Here is a 16,208-nt window from a genome sequence, read left to right as displayed (position 1 = left end):
CACTTAAGACCAGCCTTTTATCTTTGTAATGAATAAGTATATAAGGTACTGACTGTGCCACTTTTGGTTTCCTCCCAACCATAGAAAGAAAACTCAGACAAATTTTAAAAATTCTGAAAGAGAACAAAGTAATCAAAATAGAAAATGTTTATGTGAACAAAACATATTTTTAAAAAGTTGCCTCTTGGTAAATCAACTCTCTCTATTTTGAGGGCACTATTACAGTTCATCATAGTGACTTCAACAGCTACACCTGGCCACTAAGCTCCTGAGGGCATGGAATCTTTTATAGAAACCATTCTCAGAGCACATGGTGAAGCTACTGATGGAGCTACAGATAGCATCACCTCCAGTGCCTCAACTATTTCTTAACAATGTTTTGTGCTCTGAAGAAGTACTCTCTAGTGACAGTGGGAGATTCATCTTAGCAGTCTGATAGCAAATTTTGACAGTCTCCAACTGACTTTGACAGTCTGTGTGGAAATGGCTGAACTGTTAAACACCCCAGAAAACACACAATGAATAGCCTGAAGCATTTAAATGTGAGAATACAGAAGTAGACAACCCACGACATAAAAGTATAAAATAACAAATTCTGCTTTAGAGGCAGATCACCAGCAATAAAATTTTGAGTTTAAAGAAAACCTGCTGATTAAAAAGTAAAATTCTACCATGATTTGAGACAGAAAATGAAGAATGTTATTCATAAGAACATATGTGTCTCCTGCAAAAGCCTCTGAGGAAGTGGCCTTGATGAAAACAGAAGTGGTAAACACCAAGCCTAAGACCTTAATGAGGCTAAGTGATAATTCAAACTCTTTTACCCTTAAGCAGATATTCCACAACAGCTTTAATAAATGATACAGGAGGAAAAAAAAAAAAAAGGTAAGAAGCCACATGGATCTTATTCCCATAATGTGCAGCATGTAGATGCTGGATGGCTTTCCTTGTTGAAGTATTCCTGATTTTTTTTCATAGGAAAAAGTCCACAGATGACAGAAAACTCCAACTAGACAGACACTAAAGTGGGTAAGATACCTGTCTGTCTCAGAGCACTGACAGATGGGGCTTCAACCCTTTCACTTACACACAGCAGGCTGGCTGCTGTCACAAGGGCTTGTGATGGCATTTTCACTGAGTTTGATACAGAAGAAATAGGTAAAATTATTTCAGCCGGGGTACACAGAAAAATTATTTCCAAAAACAAGGCCAAGCCTTTGAACAGACAAAAATTAAAAGAATAGCAGTTTTCAGAAGCCCATACATTGTCATAATTTTTTCTGTTGCATAAGTACATAGTACATTATTTACTCTTTTTACTAGAAATGAAGATTATGTAAAAAGGACTACTAGCAATAAGAAACACCTAGCAATAAGTGTTAATATGTAAATTCTAAGGTATCTTCAAAATATTTTTCCCATTTCTAGAAAACCAAAGAAACCCCAAACCTCTTTTTGTGAACAATCTATTTGAGTTGGGTATGATTTCACTCAGAAGTACTAGTCACAAGTATTTTTCTTGAAATCATTTTCAAAATGAAAACTGTTTTTCCATCTACTTCTAATATCTTTGTCTAATGGGGTACATATGCACTGTGGATGAAGCATCTCTAAACAGACAAGTTATTTTTGGAAGAACACGGCAACAGTTCTTGTAAATATTAGACTGCTATGGTTATGCAGTATGGCCTAATACTGGATTATTTTGATCTCCTCTGGAAATCCATTCCAGGTTAATATTGATTATTATTATCAATCAGTTCATAGAGCAAGCTTGCAGCTTTGAAGTTCGTATATCTGCAAAATAACTCTCCACAACAGGATGTGGCTTGTGTTCTTTTTCACCTACCTCTTACTCTACAGTAACAAACAGCAAGGGCTTCCTACTGTAATTTAAGCAGGATTCTGAGAGAGACTGAATGGTAAATGATAAAATGTGCCTTTGTATGTAGAAGAAACATTTCTGCGCCAGCAGATGATTGCCATGTGCAGATCTGTGATTGCCTAAATTCTTTTGACATCACCACACAAATTGGCTCCCACTCTCTTGTTGACACACATGTAAAATCCATGTCTGATAACCTTGTAAAAATATACACAGTTTAACTACAATACAAACAAGCATTATTTCTCCTACCAGTGAATTATAGCCAATCCTGCTGCACAATATATCATATGTTTAACACTGCACACTACTCAGCAACTTAACCTATTTCATAAACTCTGAAAACCTACCTCTTCTATGAATGCTATTACTGAATATGCCACTTCATATTTTTTCTGTACTGTATCACGCCATACTATACTTATTCATGCACAAATACCAAATGTAATTTGGAGCAGGGATTTTCCTAACTTATTTATCCTGTGCTGTTATTTTATAAGTTTCCAATTACATATGCATTACTATTTAAATAAACAACAGTAACAAAATCCAGATGAAATTTTACAGAAATATAGGTACTCAGAATGTAATTAGCCAAACTGGAATTCAGCCAGGGCAACATCACTACTCTCGTGGAAAACACCAACAGATCATACAAATGCCTTGAATGGGTCAAAATTGTAAGTACATAAATAATACACTTTAAATGAAATTCCCAAACACAATACACCATCATCTATCACCTTCTGATTATCTAGCATAGCTATCAGAAGTGCCAGAGCCTCATTAGCAAACACCTTCTCAAAGCTACGTCCATTGCAGCCTCCTGTAGTCTGAGATGCAGGAAGTGAAGGTCATCATTTAAATTCAAGACAAAGCGACTGTAAATCAGCGCTTCTGCCCGACCTGGGGTTCCTGCGACAGCGCTCACCAGCAGCTCTCCACCCGGTCTGGCAGCTCAGTTAATTTCATTAATTCAGTGGAACTAGGAAGAAACATTGGAAACCGGGACTGTAATTTCAAGCTGACAAGAGTTCTTTTTGTTTCTTAAATTTAGCAACATACATGTGAAAAGGTTTGATACCCACTGCAATATTGCACTTCATGTATTGTTTGATAATCATCTGGTCACCACACCCACCAGAACGGGCTGAGCTCAAGGGATGCTTGTTTGCTCTCCTGCCAGGACTTCAGCCTTCTTTGACAGCTCCTAAACTGCAATTCAGCCACCCAAAACAGCTTTTAAGAGGCATCTTCAGTTCTTCAAAACCTGAAAATATGTTGCATTAACACTGACACTTTGCTTTTATTGTCACTGAATTCTCATTTTCCTTTGACATGCTGCTGATTTCAGCACCTTTCTTTCTTTAAGCTCACCCAGTAGCCTTCCATGACTGAATTCCCTATTTACTGGTAAAGAAATACACAGTGAGGACACAGGACATTCCTCTGAGTTTGCAGCCCTTTCAATGTTCTTCCAAACGAAAGAGAGCAAAAGTACCACATTCCTATAAAAAGTGTCTCACTGAGATCTTACTCAGCAGTGGGATGGCATTTGTTAAACCTTTACTCAAATTCCTCCTCAACTGTTGAATTCCTCATATTCACATATATCATGACATTACTTCAAAAAGGGAATGACATCCCAGAATGCCCAGATGAAAGTATAACAAGAAGTTGTACTAAAATTGTAATAAACTAACACAATAAAGCAGAGGAGCTCTTGGAAGCCAGAGAGTGAAACCATTAAAAAATTTGCTAATTAAGAAAACACCAAATAAGATGAACAACTGACCCTCTCCTCTGTTTAGAGTCTCTCTGCTGAAGCTACAGGGAGATACTTAACATGATCATAACTTCTCATTTGGTGAAGCTTTCAATGTAGATCAGGAAAGCACAAGGAAATAGGCCAAGAGATCCAGACACAAACAGATGGAATTGGCATGTCTGCATTCTGAGCCTTCATGGAACGAGAGGGAAATACAGTTCTTATCTTCATATGAAACACGACTTCCTTGTTCCACCTGCACTCAGACAACAGTACCTCACAAGAGCATGAACCTGTCTTTTCATTTCTGCAGGGAAATAACTGGAAAGCACATGGGTAACCCTTTAAAAACTGATGGTGCCAAGTGCATCACTGCTAAAGAATTTACCATCCCTCTCTGGACAAGATACTTGCCTAGTGCATACCAAGAGGAGATTTATTTGATTGTGAGTAGCTTCCTCTCAGAAAATACAGGACACTTAAAGGCACACAACATTTTCCTCTGCTTTTCACTGCCACCTATTAGCTGCTGCTACACTTATTTCCCTTTTAATGTATTTAGACGATTGGGTTTCTATAGCTGCAGCATTTAAGTCTAAGGTGTTGTCTAGTTGATGTTGACATAAAACAGAAATTTCTCCCACTTTCTTTCACATGATTATACTTACAGAATAATCAATTTCAGAGAATTATTTAAATTCAGAAAGTTATTTGGGATTATAATTTTAAAATGTGGCTTTCATTTTCATAGCTCACAAACTATGCTTGTTATGAAAATATTTCATACAAGCTGCTGCCTAATTAGATGACTTAATGTTAGAAAACTCTGTATTTAAAAGAACTGCCAAACATTATCAAAATCAGATTTTTTTCCTTTGTTTGCTACAATATGCTTTTTTCTACTTATTTTATGTACAGAGCAAAAAAGAGTTGACTGGTAAGACCATGAATTCACATTGCGTTTTACTTTATAATATTCATCAGTTAACTGGGGTGTTCATAAGTTTGTTTGCTTTTTGTTTTTTTTTTTTCAAAAGTGACATATAGGAGGCAATAACCCAAAGTGTATTACTGAACACTTTAACAGTGTCCAATAGGTAGATGACCTAGCTGCACAGTGATTAAATGATTTAACTGCTAGATCAATGAATGCAGCATGAATTAAAATGGCTGCAAGCTTTTGCAGGCATAAGATGAGACCTAAAAAAAAAAAAAAAAAAAGGTACCTTACTTTTTTATTTCACATTTCAAAGAAAATGTAACCATTTCTTTTAAAAAGAAAAAAATACACATTTTCCTGACAGAAATAACACAGCTTTTTTCTAATATATAGTGACTAATCCATATATTTTAATTGTCAAAGATCTGACTACATTTTGCCATTCTCATACTGAATAACCTCACTCAAGAAAAAAAGCAGTCTCTGCTCAGGAAACATAATGGTGTTAGGATCTGGTCCAAAGTGAACTGTTATCTCACGCGTGAAGATAATGAATGTTAATTTAAAATAATGTTCTTTCAACTCCAGGGTTTTTTCATACAATCAATCAGGCCTGAAAGTGTGTGCGTGCACGCTCTCTCTCACATGCACTCTCTCTGTCACTCACCCATAAACACTTCATTTTATATTCTCATTCCCAGAGATTCATGGGAAAATTTTCTGCAGGTGTAAACTAATATTGCTCCACTAAAGTCAAGAGAGCTGCATCAAATGACATTAACAAAGTCAGTGGTCCTGTCTCCTGTGACAAGGGTGCACCTCGACTTCCACTTAATGTGCATCTCACAACAAACTCTCCCTTTCTTCTATTCAAATGTGCATTTCCCAGCTCTTACTGGTACTAAGCAGACAACCACTACATCCTTTCACTAACTCACCCCTTCAGGTCTCTTATCTCCATCAAATCCCTCAGAGAAGCAGGTGTAACATGGCTCTTTCCTGCAACCTTGGAAGAAGCTCTTGGAATATGTGCAAAGAGAAAGAGCACTGCAGTGGAAGGCTGCAAGGCATGTGGAAAGGACAGAACAGGCTTGACCTAAAAAGCAGTAGGTTTCAACATTACAGCTAAAATATTCAGTTATAACAGGAAATAGAAATTAAAACATTCAAAAATGGAACAAATAAAACTTCTAAATGTGTAAAAACTGGAGCCATATAATCTAAATTATTATTGTTTGGAATAGTATGGAAAAGAAGTATTCTGTAGCTTTCTACTCAGAATATTTCCTCATTTTTGACACCTTTTAGGAGACATCTGATGGCTTGAAACGAGGCTCTGGATTACATGACACACTAGTTTGATCAAGAAAGGCAGTTCTCCTAGAAGAAGAGCCAAGTGGAAATTTGGATACCATTCCTTCCCACTGGCCCAGGAAATACTGCAACTGCTTATCCACTAACTTGGCAGAGCAAACCATGTTCAGCTCCTCACTCCTTGGTGCACCTGCACTCCAAGAATCTGTGCCACCATGCAACTTTAGCTGATTTTTATTGGTATCTCCTGTGCCTGTGTGAGGAACAAAAGGACTTTCATTTTATTGAAAGCTCCATGTTTTCAGGAATTAGTGCTACAACTTAGGCTAATACTTGATTGACTGGAAAATGGGTAATTTTTATGCTACTTTTTAGAACTATTGAGAAAAAGAATATCAGCATGAATTGAACAAAACCCAAAAACAATAAAACTGGCTCCTGGAGATGACTGACTCTTAATCTGTATTTCCTAAAAGGTGCAAGTTCAATAACAAAAGGAAATTTCATGTCTGGAACCAGAGAGAAGTTAGGAGTATGCTTCCAATTAGGAGATTTACAAAGAAGCCTTCTGGGAGCCAGCAGAGTAGAAAGTGTGCAGGAAAAGGAAGAATCTCTTTCTTACAACAAATATTTCCTGTAAGTCTCTTCAGGTCAGTGTAAGCAGAAGATGAACACAAAGCTAAAAAACTGAAAGACAAAATTACAGACTGGGAGTGCCCATGTTTCTCACTTTCTAACACTCCCAGGTATGCATCAGCACTCTCCTTCAAAAAGTTATGTCAGTGAAACAAAACATTTTCTTTTAACACATAAAAAAACACCCAACCTACCAAACAATATTTTAATACGGCAGCTTTCAAACAGCCTGATATTGCATTCTAGTCAGACTGCTAAGAGGTCAGACACCCTGAGTTATCTGTTAGCAAAATGTACATCCCTTTTCACTGTTCCTCATATTTTACTGTCACCAAGAGGTTTTAAGAAAGCTATTTTTATTTGGGAAAAAAATTTAATTTTTTTTTTTTTTTTTTTTTTTTAGTATTAGTATTAGAGACAATTCCAAATTATTCAGTGTGCCATATTGTATTCAAATGTCAGCTTGCATGCAATGACTGACACTGAAGCTTCCTGAGATAAGTCCATGCAGCCAGTTGTTAACAATGTCCTAAATTATCAACTATACTTACATGAAGCTAAAAATGGTGTCAGTCTTGTTCCTCGGAAAAGAAATAATAACAATTCTTTGCTTTTAATTAAAAAGAAAGTTTCCTGCAATTTTGAATGTTTAGCAAAGAATGAATAGAAGCACAAGGTGAGGAGAACATTACCCACTCTAAACAATTTGTTGCATGGAACAAAAAGGATTGTCTAGATTTGCCTACTGTTTGCAGGTAAATGATAAAAACAGGATGAATCGAGATAAATTTCAGAATTCAGATGTTTAATTTATGTTCTATGATAAAAAATAAATTGATTACTTAACCTGCTTGCACCTTCACAATTTCCATAACTTTGAAACTATGTTAAAATACACAGATCCCTGACATACCTGTTTTCTACCTTTCCTGATGTAAGAATAACCTTTCTTCTCATAATGGTATTGGCTTTTCCAGTAGTAATTTCTTCTTTCACCATTTTCTTTATCTATAATTAAGGTTTTCCATAACACACAGGAATTAAGATATACAGAAAATGGCAGAAATCACTAACAGAAAAATATTATCCACACTTTCTCTGTTCTTTTTCTAAGCACTGTAAACTCCTTCAAAGACTGTAGTAGTACATGTAGGAAAAGTGCCTTAACTTCAATGGAAATAAACAATCATGTAAAATTTAGCATGGGCAAAAAAACCAAATCATGCTGTTGATATTGAAAAGGCATAAAAATGCCAATGTAACACTGCTATGTAACTCCATAGAAGAATCAAAAATACAGCATTACATAAAATTATATCAGCACAACTAATTTTGACTGTGTTCTTCCTTGAATATTGCAGTCATATGTACAGTCTTAATTTTTAAAACTATTTTGTGGAACTAAACTTGTTCATCAGTATGCTCCAAGGCCTATGCATTTTCATGCCTGTGGGAAACAAGTGCTTATATGATCAAGGTCTCCATCATTATATTAATATTAATCTATGGGTAACAATGAATTTTCTGCAGTGAATATCAATTTTCATCAGTGAACAATCAGTGACTGTGTGGCCTGTGATTACATTTTATGAAATAGCAATTCTTTTGTTTTGATTTTGTACAATTTTTAACCTGGATCCTAGTAATTGCTTGGGGGAAGGAGATGGTGCATAAACTCTGGGTTTAAGCTTGTCTCTGAAGTAAATGACAGCTCATAAGCTACTGATCACAAAATTAACAACAAACCAGAAGGAAAACTGGAGAAACCCCGCTCCATTCTGAGGCAGAATTTCTACTTTAATTTGTGCATGTGAATGCACACACTGCAGTGTTATGCAAGGCACAGACTCTGTCCTCTTTGGAAGTTTTCTTTTACTAGCAATGACACCAAGAAAACAGTAATAAGGCACAAGCAGCCAGTGCAGATTTGGCTGGTGCTTGGTTTCTGGCTTGAGAAGCATCTGTAACTGCAAGCAGGTATCTGTAGAGTGAGATCCTCTCTTACTGAATGCATAAATGTTGTGTGAGACTTAACAGAAAATGATAGCGTGCTAAGAAAGATAAAGCTCTCTGATCAGTCAGATCTTAAAGATTTGTTGAGCAATAAACATATCTTACATACTTTTAATTTCTTTTTCACTGCGTACTATTTTGAGCTACTTCAGGATTCTGCTAATCATTTTCTCTCAACTCCATTTTGTTTCACTTCATTGCTTTTCCAGAAGGTTCAAATAAAACCTAAGGTTGACAGACAAGAATCGCTCTGCTAAAATTAGTGAACTAAGTGCCATGTCCCATGAGTCACAGCACGCAACTTCCATCCAGCTCTCTTTAAAAGACCAGATAACAATGCCATGCCCTAAGTGCATGGGATCAAAAGCACAAATACCCACTTGCCAAAACACTGCTTTGGAGTACTACACTACACCTACTAGCAGAGCCCTCTGCTCTGTAACCAAAACATCGTTAAGCCAGCTGCATTAAAACCATGGATTTGAATATAATGCAAGCTGGTTTATATTTAACATAGTAACAAACATAGGAGAAATTAGAGGTAAGAAGGAATATGTTTAACTCTTCTTTTTCAAAATTACTAGACGTCAAATCAATACTATTCTATTATAGATAAAAAATTAATTAAGACAGTGAGCCCAGTTCTTTGCATGCAAAAAATACAATTTCCACAAAAACGGTGAATGGGATATTACTGCTATTTTTGTTGGCATGTTCAAATTAATTTTTTAATGAGTAAGTGGATTTTAGTACTTCAAATTTCAATGTGTCTGGTGTTAAAATTATTTGTTAAATATTAGTTTTATATGATGGTATAAATGAGAGTTGTATGAAGACTAATAATCATCAATTCACAATGTTTTATTCTGCAATTATTTAATCCTGCAATTTAAAATTGAATACAGAGTAAAGGTACATGCAAAGATATCCTAATTGTTAGTAAGTACACCAATAAACCATATTTTACTTTTATTTTTAATACATTTCTAATTTTGAAATTACAAATACTACTTTTTATCAATAACCTACTTGAAACTCAAACTACATTTCTCTGTATTTTCATTACAGACACCTTTTGCATTTTAGTGAAGTATAAAATGAGACATTGGAAGAAAATCAAAACCCGTCTTTTTGTACACAAAACTCTCAATAGCTACACTTTGGATTTATCTGCATGGTAGAACTATAGGATCAGGCTCTGATGGGATATTACCAAAGCTGGCTAAAATTAGACACCATGAGCTTTAACTTGGGTTCATGGACATGTCAGGATGTATAACCACTGTGCCTGATGTAGCCTGCCCACAGGACTAAAAGACCCTGGTCATTTCAGGGACAAAAAAAAGAGAAGAAAAAAATATGAATGAAATCTTACTAAAATGCTAGGTTTACCCCCCCCCTTTTTTTTCCCCATATAATCCGATATTCACAGCATGACAAAAATAAATCAAAAGACAGAGTTCAGGCTTTCACAATTTACTTCATGGCACACATTGGTTTAAAGAGATGATAAAATTATGTTTAAATACTACAGCTGAAAATATGGTGAAAAAAATGGGCTCAATCCAGCCCTGGTACTTCTGGGAGCTGCATGTGGAGAGGCCTTGGAAACCAGACAACCCCATGTGCCACAGGAGTTCACCTGTGCAGGCTTGAGGCCAGTGCTTATTGTGCTGTACACAGCCACCCTGGTGTCCAGTGGTTACCTCCATTACACTCAGAAATGAAGGAGTTCGTGGAGGTTTCCACATTTGTTTTGTATTTCATATGCTCTCAGCAATAACAAATAAAGAAATTCCTGAAAAATGGAGTCATTACATCATCTTATAAACTACCTACTTTGCAGGCTGTACTCTCGCGACTGGAAGATTAAACCTTAGAACAATAACCCAATTATGAGCTAAATTTACATTCAACTGATGAAAAATGATCCAGAACCTGACAAGAATAATCTTTGTTCACAATGTTTAGCACAAGCAACACTGACAGCCTAAAATGTATGAGCTATATAAAAGATGACATATGCTGCACTGCCCAGCTACCAAGGGCACCATGCTCCAGGTACTACACACATAATGTGGGAGCGTTCACCACATCCTGAGACTAAACAAACCCAACAAAAACCAAGGCACAAAACCCTCTGCAGATAAAGAACATGATCTTACATTACCTCCTAAACAATCACTGCAAGAAGGATAGCTAAACAAAGTCCTATTATATGGAAGGAAAATCACTGCAATTAATAAAATCAGTAGTCAGGATTTTTAACAAATGTATATATTTGCTGGATAAATATGAGAAAAAGAATTACTCCAACAATTCTGACCTAACTTTTGAAAAAAATCTCCAAACTCTACTTCATTCAGGTAAGTAAAATCTTGTGTGCATTTTGTTGGTAATTTTAAAGAATTCCACATTTTATGAGCCAAGTTCATCACTGGAGTGAGGCACATATACCTTGCACAGATTAATTTTCTTTATAGTTCTAGTTAGCATTTGTGACAACCTGCATTATGGGTAAAAGACCTCTTTTACTGACATTTATGCTAATCTGGATCTAGCTAAAAAGTCATTTAAGAAGCAAATAAAAAATTTCCTGAAGACATCTTCATCATAACCTTGTCCCTCTTCCAGAACTTTTAGCCCAGACTAATTCACACTGCCTGAAGTCTTCACACACTTCCAGAGATAAATGTTCTTAAATACTGTGGGAGGCAGTTACTACAAAAATTAGTTACAGGTATGTCCAAACTTTGTGAACTTTAGCTGACTGAAATTGGGTACTCAATTTCAAAACATGTCTCCTAATTCTAAAATTTCCCCTCATTCTCAAGCTGTGTGAAATGAAACAATTTGCTAGCTAACTAGATAATGCAGGCATCTACGGAGATGTTTAGAGGCCTAAAATTGAGAAAATGTCTTCAATGTTATCTTTTATCTATTTCCTTTTTGGGGTGTTTTATTCTAACCCAGTGACTGCAGATGGCACAGTTCAGTGGTCCCCAAGCTGTGGTGCACTGGTAGAAATGCACAACAGTCTAGATGGAGCCTGAGCCACTTCAAGGTGAGTTTGAGGCCAGATTCATGGTCCATCTGCTCAGGGAGCACCACATCACTAACAGCACCCAGTATGTTTTATTTACATGCAGGCAGAAATACCAAGCACACTTCACAGCCTTTCACCATCTCACTCGCTTTTGAGATGACCTTAGGCCAAAAACACAACCCAGGCTCTTCTGCTGCAGGAGCCTCAGGTCATGCTGAACAGTCCCTTCTCCTCTCTGCTCCAAGGCAGCGGAAACCCAGGACACTAGAACAGCAGACGCCTACAGAACTCCTACTGCCTGCAAACAGTAAGGACACACAGCACACGAACTACTACACTACTACATTGTGTGCACAGCAATTCCACTAATGAAATTCTTGTCACTCCAATAGTGCTCACTTTTTTCCTGAAAAGTTATGAAGCATTGCTCTGCCTCATACTACAGAAGGACTATGTGAAACTATTAAGAACTATTTTGGTTTCTGGTGAACAAACTCAATTTGGGTTTTTTTTATATTTATATTTAATAGCTGCCAAGTGTTTGCTTAGATTTAAAAAACAAAACAAACAACAACTTCAGAGATTAACTACTCGTAAAATTTTTGCTACAAAGCTTCAAATTGTTGAAGAGTATCTTCTAGCACATCACGAAAGTTTTAAGACCCCCCCCTCCCAACATTCATAGACTCACAACTCCCCTTACAAACTTGACTTCAACACACGACAATTTCCATCACATTATCTAGTTCATGAGGTGGAGAGGAAGAGTCATTTTTCTCACTCACACCTTTGCTACTGAACCTGATACTAAGTATTAGTTGCAGACACCATCTATAGCACAATCAACAGAGCCATCAACACAGTCACTTTTTTCCCCACTCACTAAAACCAAACTCACCACCAGCAAGAGAAAGTGCTCTCTGTTGAACTGCTTACCCCATGAAGCATTCCCTTCCCTCCCTTCCCCATGCAATTATCTGGTCAAAGCAGAGAGGGTTTGTTTAGGCATGGAAAAGCTGGCATTTTAAGGCCATAAATCCACAGTGGGAATTAATTAATGCCATAAATCCCATAAAAGTGGAAATTATTTTGTGGGCACTTCCACTTTTATACAGCATATTAGTCAGCAAACAGTCGACTTCCCTAAAGACTTTCCATAGCACACTCAAGAGTGGTTGATAATTAAAAAAAAAAAAAAAAAAAAAAAAAAGTGGAGAGATGCCAGATCCTTCATACTGAAGGATGAGGAACTCGAAAAACCCAAAGGAGTACAACCTGAACCATAAACTGGCATTTCCCCTCCCATTTTCCTCCTCCTCACACCTGCCTCAGCATTCACCCCTAAAGAATTAAACTATTTCCTGCAAAAGCAAGAGAAACGAAAAAATATCAGCATTAAGTAGGACAAGAAAGCATTTCCACTTTTTCTTTCCTACTGCAATAAGGCCTTCTTAAAACTACAATGAATAGAATTACTCCAACAATACAGAGACCATGCCAGATGATTCCAGGTAAATTATAAAACCAAACAGCACCAAATTAAAGTTTATTCACTCCTTTATCTCTTCTCAAACCACCCCATCTCTAGCATCTGTAAAGTTCACAGATGACCAAAAACAAATTCCCAAAGCCTGCTGGTTTCCGGATAAGCCCCAAAAGACACACGAAGTTTCCCAAATCCTTAACATCAGCATTTTATAGAGGGGCTGTTGTCTGGAACACACGGAAGGTCAGGAAAGCGCACGGACGCTCCCCATCATCCTCACCACGGGCACTCCCCCACCTACACTTCCATCCTTTCCCCGAGGAAAAAGGAGACAGGCCTCTGAGCAGCCCCGAGGGAGGGGGCGAAGGCGAACACCCCACAAAGTGCACCGAGGGCAGTTATCTGCAGACACGACTTCGGGGGTGCACACACACAAAGATCTCCAGAACGCAAACAAAAGCGAGCCCGTCGCCAGTTCGCATTCCCCGAACCGCCGAGTCCGGCACAGCCCCGGGAGGGCCCCTCCCGGCGCTGCCCCGGAGGCCGCGGGGAACCGGGGTGGGGGAGAGCGGAGAAATCGCCCCCTTTACCCCCCAGGCTCTGCCCCAGAGCAATCGGGAGAGGCGAGGAAGCCCCCGGGGCTGTGCCGGGGGCCAAGGCGATGCCGGGCCCCCGGTGCCCCGCTGGGCGGCGAGGCCGTCCCGGCCGCGGGAGTGGCACCGCCCGCAGCCGCCGGCGGAGGAGGGCTGGGGCTCTGGGTTCACCCTTTCCCCGTCCCCTCCCCTGCCCCCCGCGGGCACGGCAGCCATGGCCCCTCGCCCGGCCTGCGGGGGCCCCGCCGTCTCTCTCCTGTGGAGCCTCGGCGCTGTCGAGCAGCTGCCATTACTCGGGCCAAGACCCGTCCTCCAAGCAGGCATCCCCCTCCCCAGCGAGGAAATGCGGCGGCGGCGGGGGTGTGTGAGCGAAAGGAAAGCGGGGGAGAGTGGGGAGCAAAGCGGTGGCCCCGCGTGCGGGAGACAGCGGGGCCGGGGAGTGACGGGGCTGAGGCCGGGCTGCACCACACCCTGCCCGGCCTCGCCTCTCACGCGAGTCCCCGGCTCCCCCGCGCCCTGCAGGCCCGCGCGGAGCGCTGGAAGCGGCGATTCTCTCCGGAGCGCCCCTCTCCCCACCCCACCTCCTCCCGTCCCGGCCCCGGGGCTGGCTGCAACTCGGCACGGGGGCGCGGGGGACCCGCCGCCGCCTCCCAGCCGAAATTCGACCGGGGAAGGTGTGGGGACAAAAATAATCGCTGTTAATAATCACACGCGCTCCGCCGCCGTCCCCTTCTCCTCCTCGGTTTCCAAGCGGGCTGCCAGATAATCCTGCCCACTCCGAAAATGAAATAATAATAATAATAAAAAAATCCCGCCTTCCATCTCCCCCCCGCAGCCCCACACATTTTATTATTAAGTATAATTGCTCCCCCCTCCTCATACGGCACCCCGCGGGGAAGGATTGCCCCCTCCCCTGGTGCCCAGCCCTTCCCCTGTCCCCTCTCCCCCATCTCCTTGGAACAGTGTGTACATGATTTTGTAGTTTTTTTAAGGCGCCATGTTTATAATCCTCCATCATATTAAAAAAAAAAAAAAAAAAATCCACCCAGCATGAGACACGGCGTCTCTCGCACCCCAAAGCCAGGGAGGCAGACACAGAAATATCCACAGGGCTGTAAATTCACCCCCCCTCCCGCACACACACCCCTCCTCCCCAGACTTAAAAGTCTCTCTCACCTTGTGCTGCTGGCGCTGCTTCTGCTGCTGCAGGGGGGGAGAAGTTAAGCCAGGGGAAACTTTTCAATCCCTTCCCCAGGCCGCTGTTGCCTCCTCCTTCCACATATTTTTCCCCTCAGAGTTTTATTGTGTCTGAATTTTCTCTCTCTCTCTCCTCTTCTGTCTGTCCACAGTTCAGGTTTCTGGGGTAAACAGGGTTTAGGATGGTGCTAGGGATATTTGGGAGAAGGAGAACTCTAGTGGTCTCTGCTGGAGTTGCTGTTTGTTTCTTTTATTATTTTTTTTTAATAATACGTTTGAAACGGATCTTTAACTATTTATTATGTATGTATTTTGTCATACTCTTAGGTCTGGACCCTCTCTTGTTGCAGAGGGAAAATGTGGTGCTTATCCAGCCTTGATACATGAAAATTCCTCCTATCATGAAGTCCAACTTGGAGAAATGACAGATAATGTTTTTGAAAATAGATGCTTACCTTGAGCAGCAGAAACCAAAACATAGAGAATCAACGGTCTGTCTCAGAGTTGTCAATATGTCGTGAGCTGTAGATCACAGAAGCATAGAATCACTTAAATTGGAAAAGACCTTTATGATCATTGAGCCCAACTGTTAGCCATACTTGCACTGCAGGGTAAGGAAATACATATTAACACAAAATACATAACTTTATAGGAACATATATATATATATGCAACATACATTTTATATTTTTAATGAACTGTGAGATAAATATTAATAAATGTCTATGGAAATATATTATAAAGTTTCTGAAATTCTTCAGGAATTATTAAATGGGTAAGTAACACTTCACAATTAATTAACTTGACTAGAATTTTACTTTTACTAAAATATACTGCAAGCTCAGTTCCATAAACATTTATGCATGCAAAAAAAAATTAGTCATATGAGTAGTCATTAATATTACTGAAATAGTAGGAGGAAATAGTAGTGCTAATGTTGAAAAAGAAGCATCCATTGTGCCTGGTCAGTCAAAAATTAAACAGTTTGCACACTGAACAGTGGAAGTTTCTCCAGCGTGTCCAGTAAATAAGATTTCTAGTAGTGTCTAAACCCAGTTTCTTTGAGACTGCTGCATCAGGACATTACATCTACTTTAAAAATAAAATGAAAATAATGGTTAGTTGCACAGCTGTAATGAAGTCTTACTTCTACTATGCATTTAAATATAGAAGAATGTTTTACATTATCTAAAATAAATACATAGGAAAGAAAGTGCTGGTAATCTGCTCTCAAAGAGTGCTTGAGGCATTGGGCAGATACCCAATAGTACTATAATTTATTAACTGCATTATATTGCTTATATTAATAAAAAAGCAAATGAAATTTACA

At 39.2% G+C, this 16,208-nt stretch overlaps 2 protein-coding genes across 6 annotated transcripts in view; one reads left to right on the top strand and one right to left on the bottom strand.

The window, feature by feature from the left end:
- ZMYND11 (zinc finger MYND-type containing 11) overlaps positions 1-15,054 on the bottom strand; it is a 103,644-nt gene extending 88,590 nt beyond the window's left edge. For 4 of the 5 annotated variants that reach the window (XM_053952046.1, XM_053952072.1, XM_053952061.1 and 1 more), the window contains exon 1: positions 14,858-15,054. The gene's annotated coding sequence lies outside the window, so the exon portion shown is untranslated. Of the gene's footprint in view, positions 1-14,390; positions 14,428-14,857 lie in introns of those variants that run through there. The other variant, XM_053952053.1, reaches the window with a different exon arrangement.
- LOC128795658 (basic proline-rich protein-like) lies at positions 11,599-15,615 on the top strand. Its single transcript, XM_053956647.1, has 3 exons — positions 11,599-11,620; positions 13,332-14,355; positions 15,206-15,615. The coding sequence occupies exons 1-3, from the start codon at positions 11,599-11,601 to the stop codon at positions 15,336-15,338; spliced, it is 1,179 nt and encodes a 392-aa protein (XP_053812622.1). The 3' UTR covers positions 15,339-15,615.
- The last annotated feature ends 593 nt before the right edge of the window (positions 15,616-16,208 follow it).

The sequence above is a fragment of the Vidua chalybeata genome, chromosome 1 (assembly GCF_026979565.1).
Source record: "Vidua chalybeata isolate OUT-0048 chromosome 1, bVidCha1 merged haplotype, whole genome shotgun sequence".
NCBI classification, from domain to species: Eukaryota; Metazoa; Chordata; class Aves; order Passeriformes; family Viduidae; genus Vidua; species Vidua chalybeata.
The sequence above is the reverse complement of the archived record's forward strand: the minus strand, read 5'-3'. Positions and strand labels throughout refer to the sequence as shown.

Bases quoted from the DNA above. Each gene is read 5' to 3' on its own strand.
- LOC128795658 (XM_053956647.1), top strand. From the start codon at position 11,599: ATGGAGCCTGAGCCACTTCAAG. The intron at 11,621-13,331 runs GTGAGTTTGAGG...AACACACGGAAG, and splicing joins GGAGCCTGAGCCACTTCAAG to GTCAGGAAAGCGCACGGACG. The intron at 14,356-15,205 runs GTGTGGGGACAA...TCATACTCTTAG, and splicing joins CCGAAATTCGACCGGGGAAG to GTCTGGACCCTCTCTTGTTG.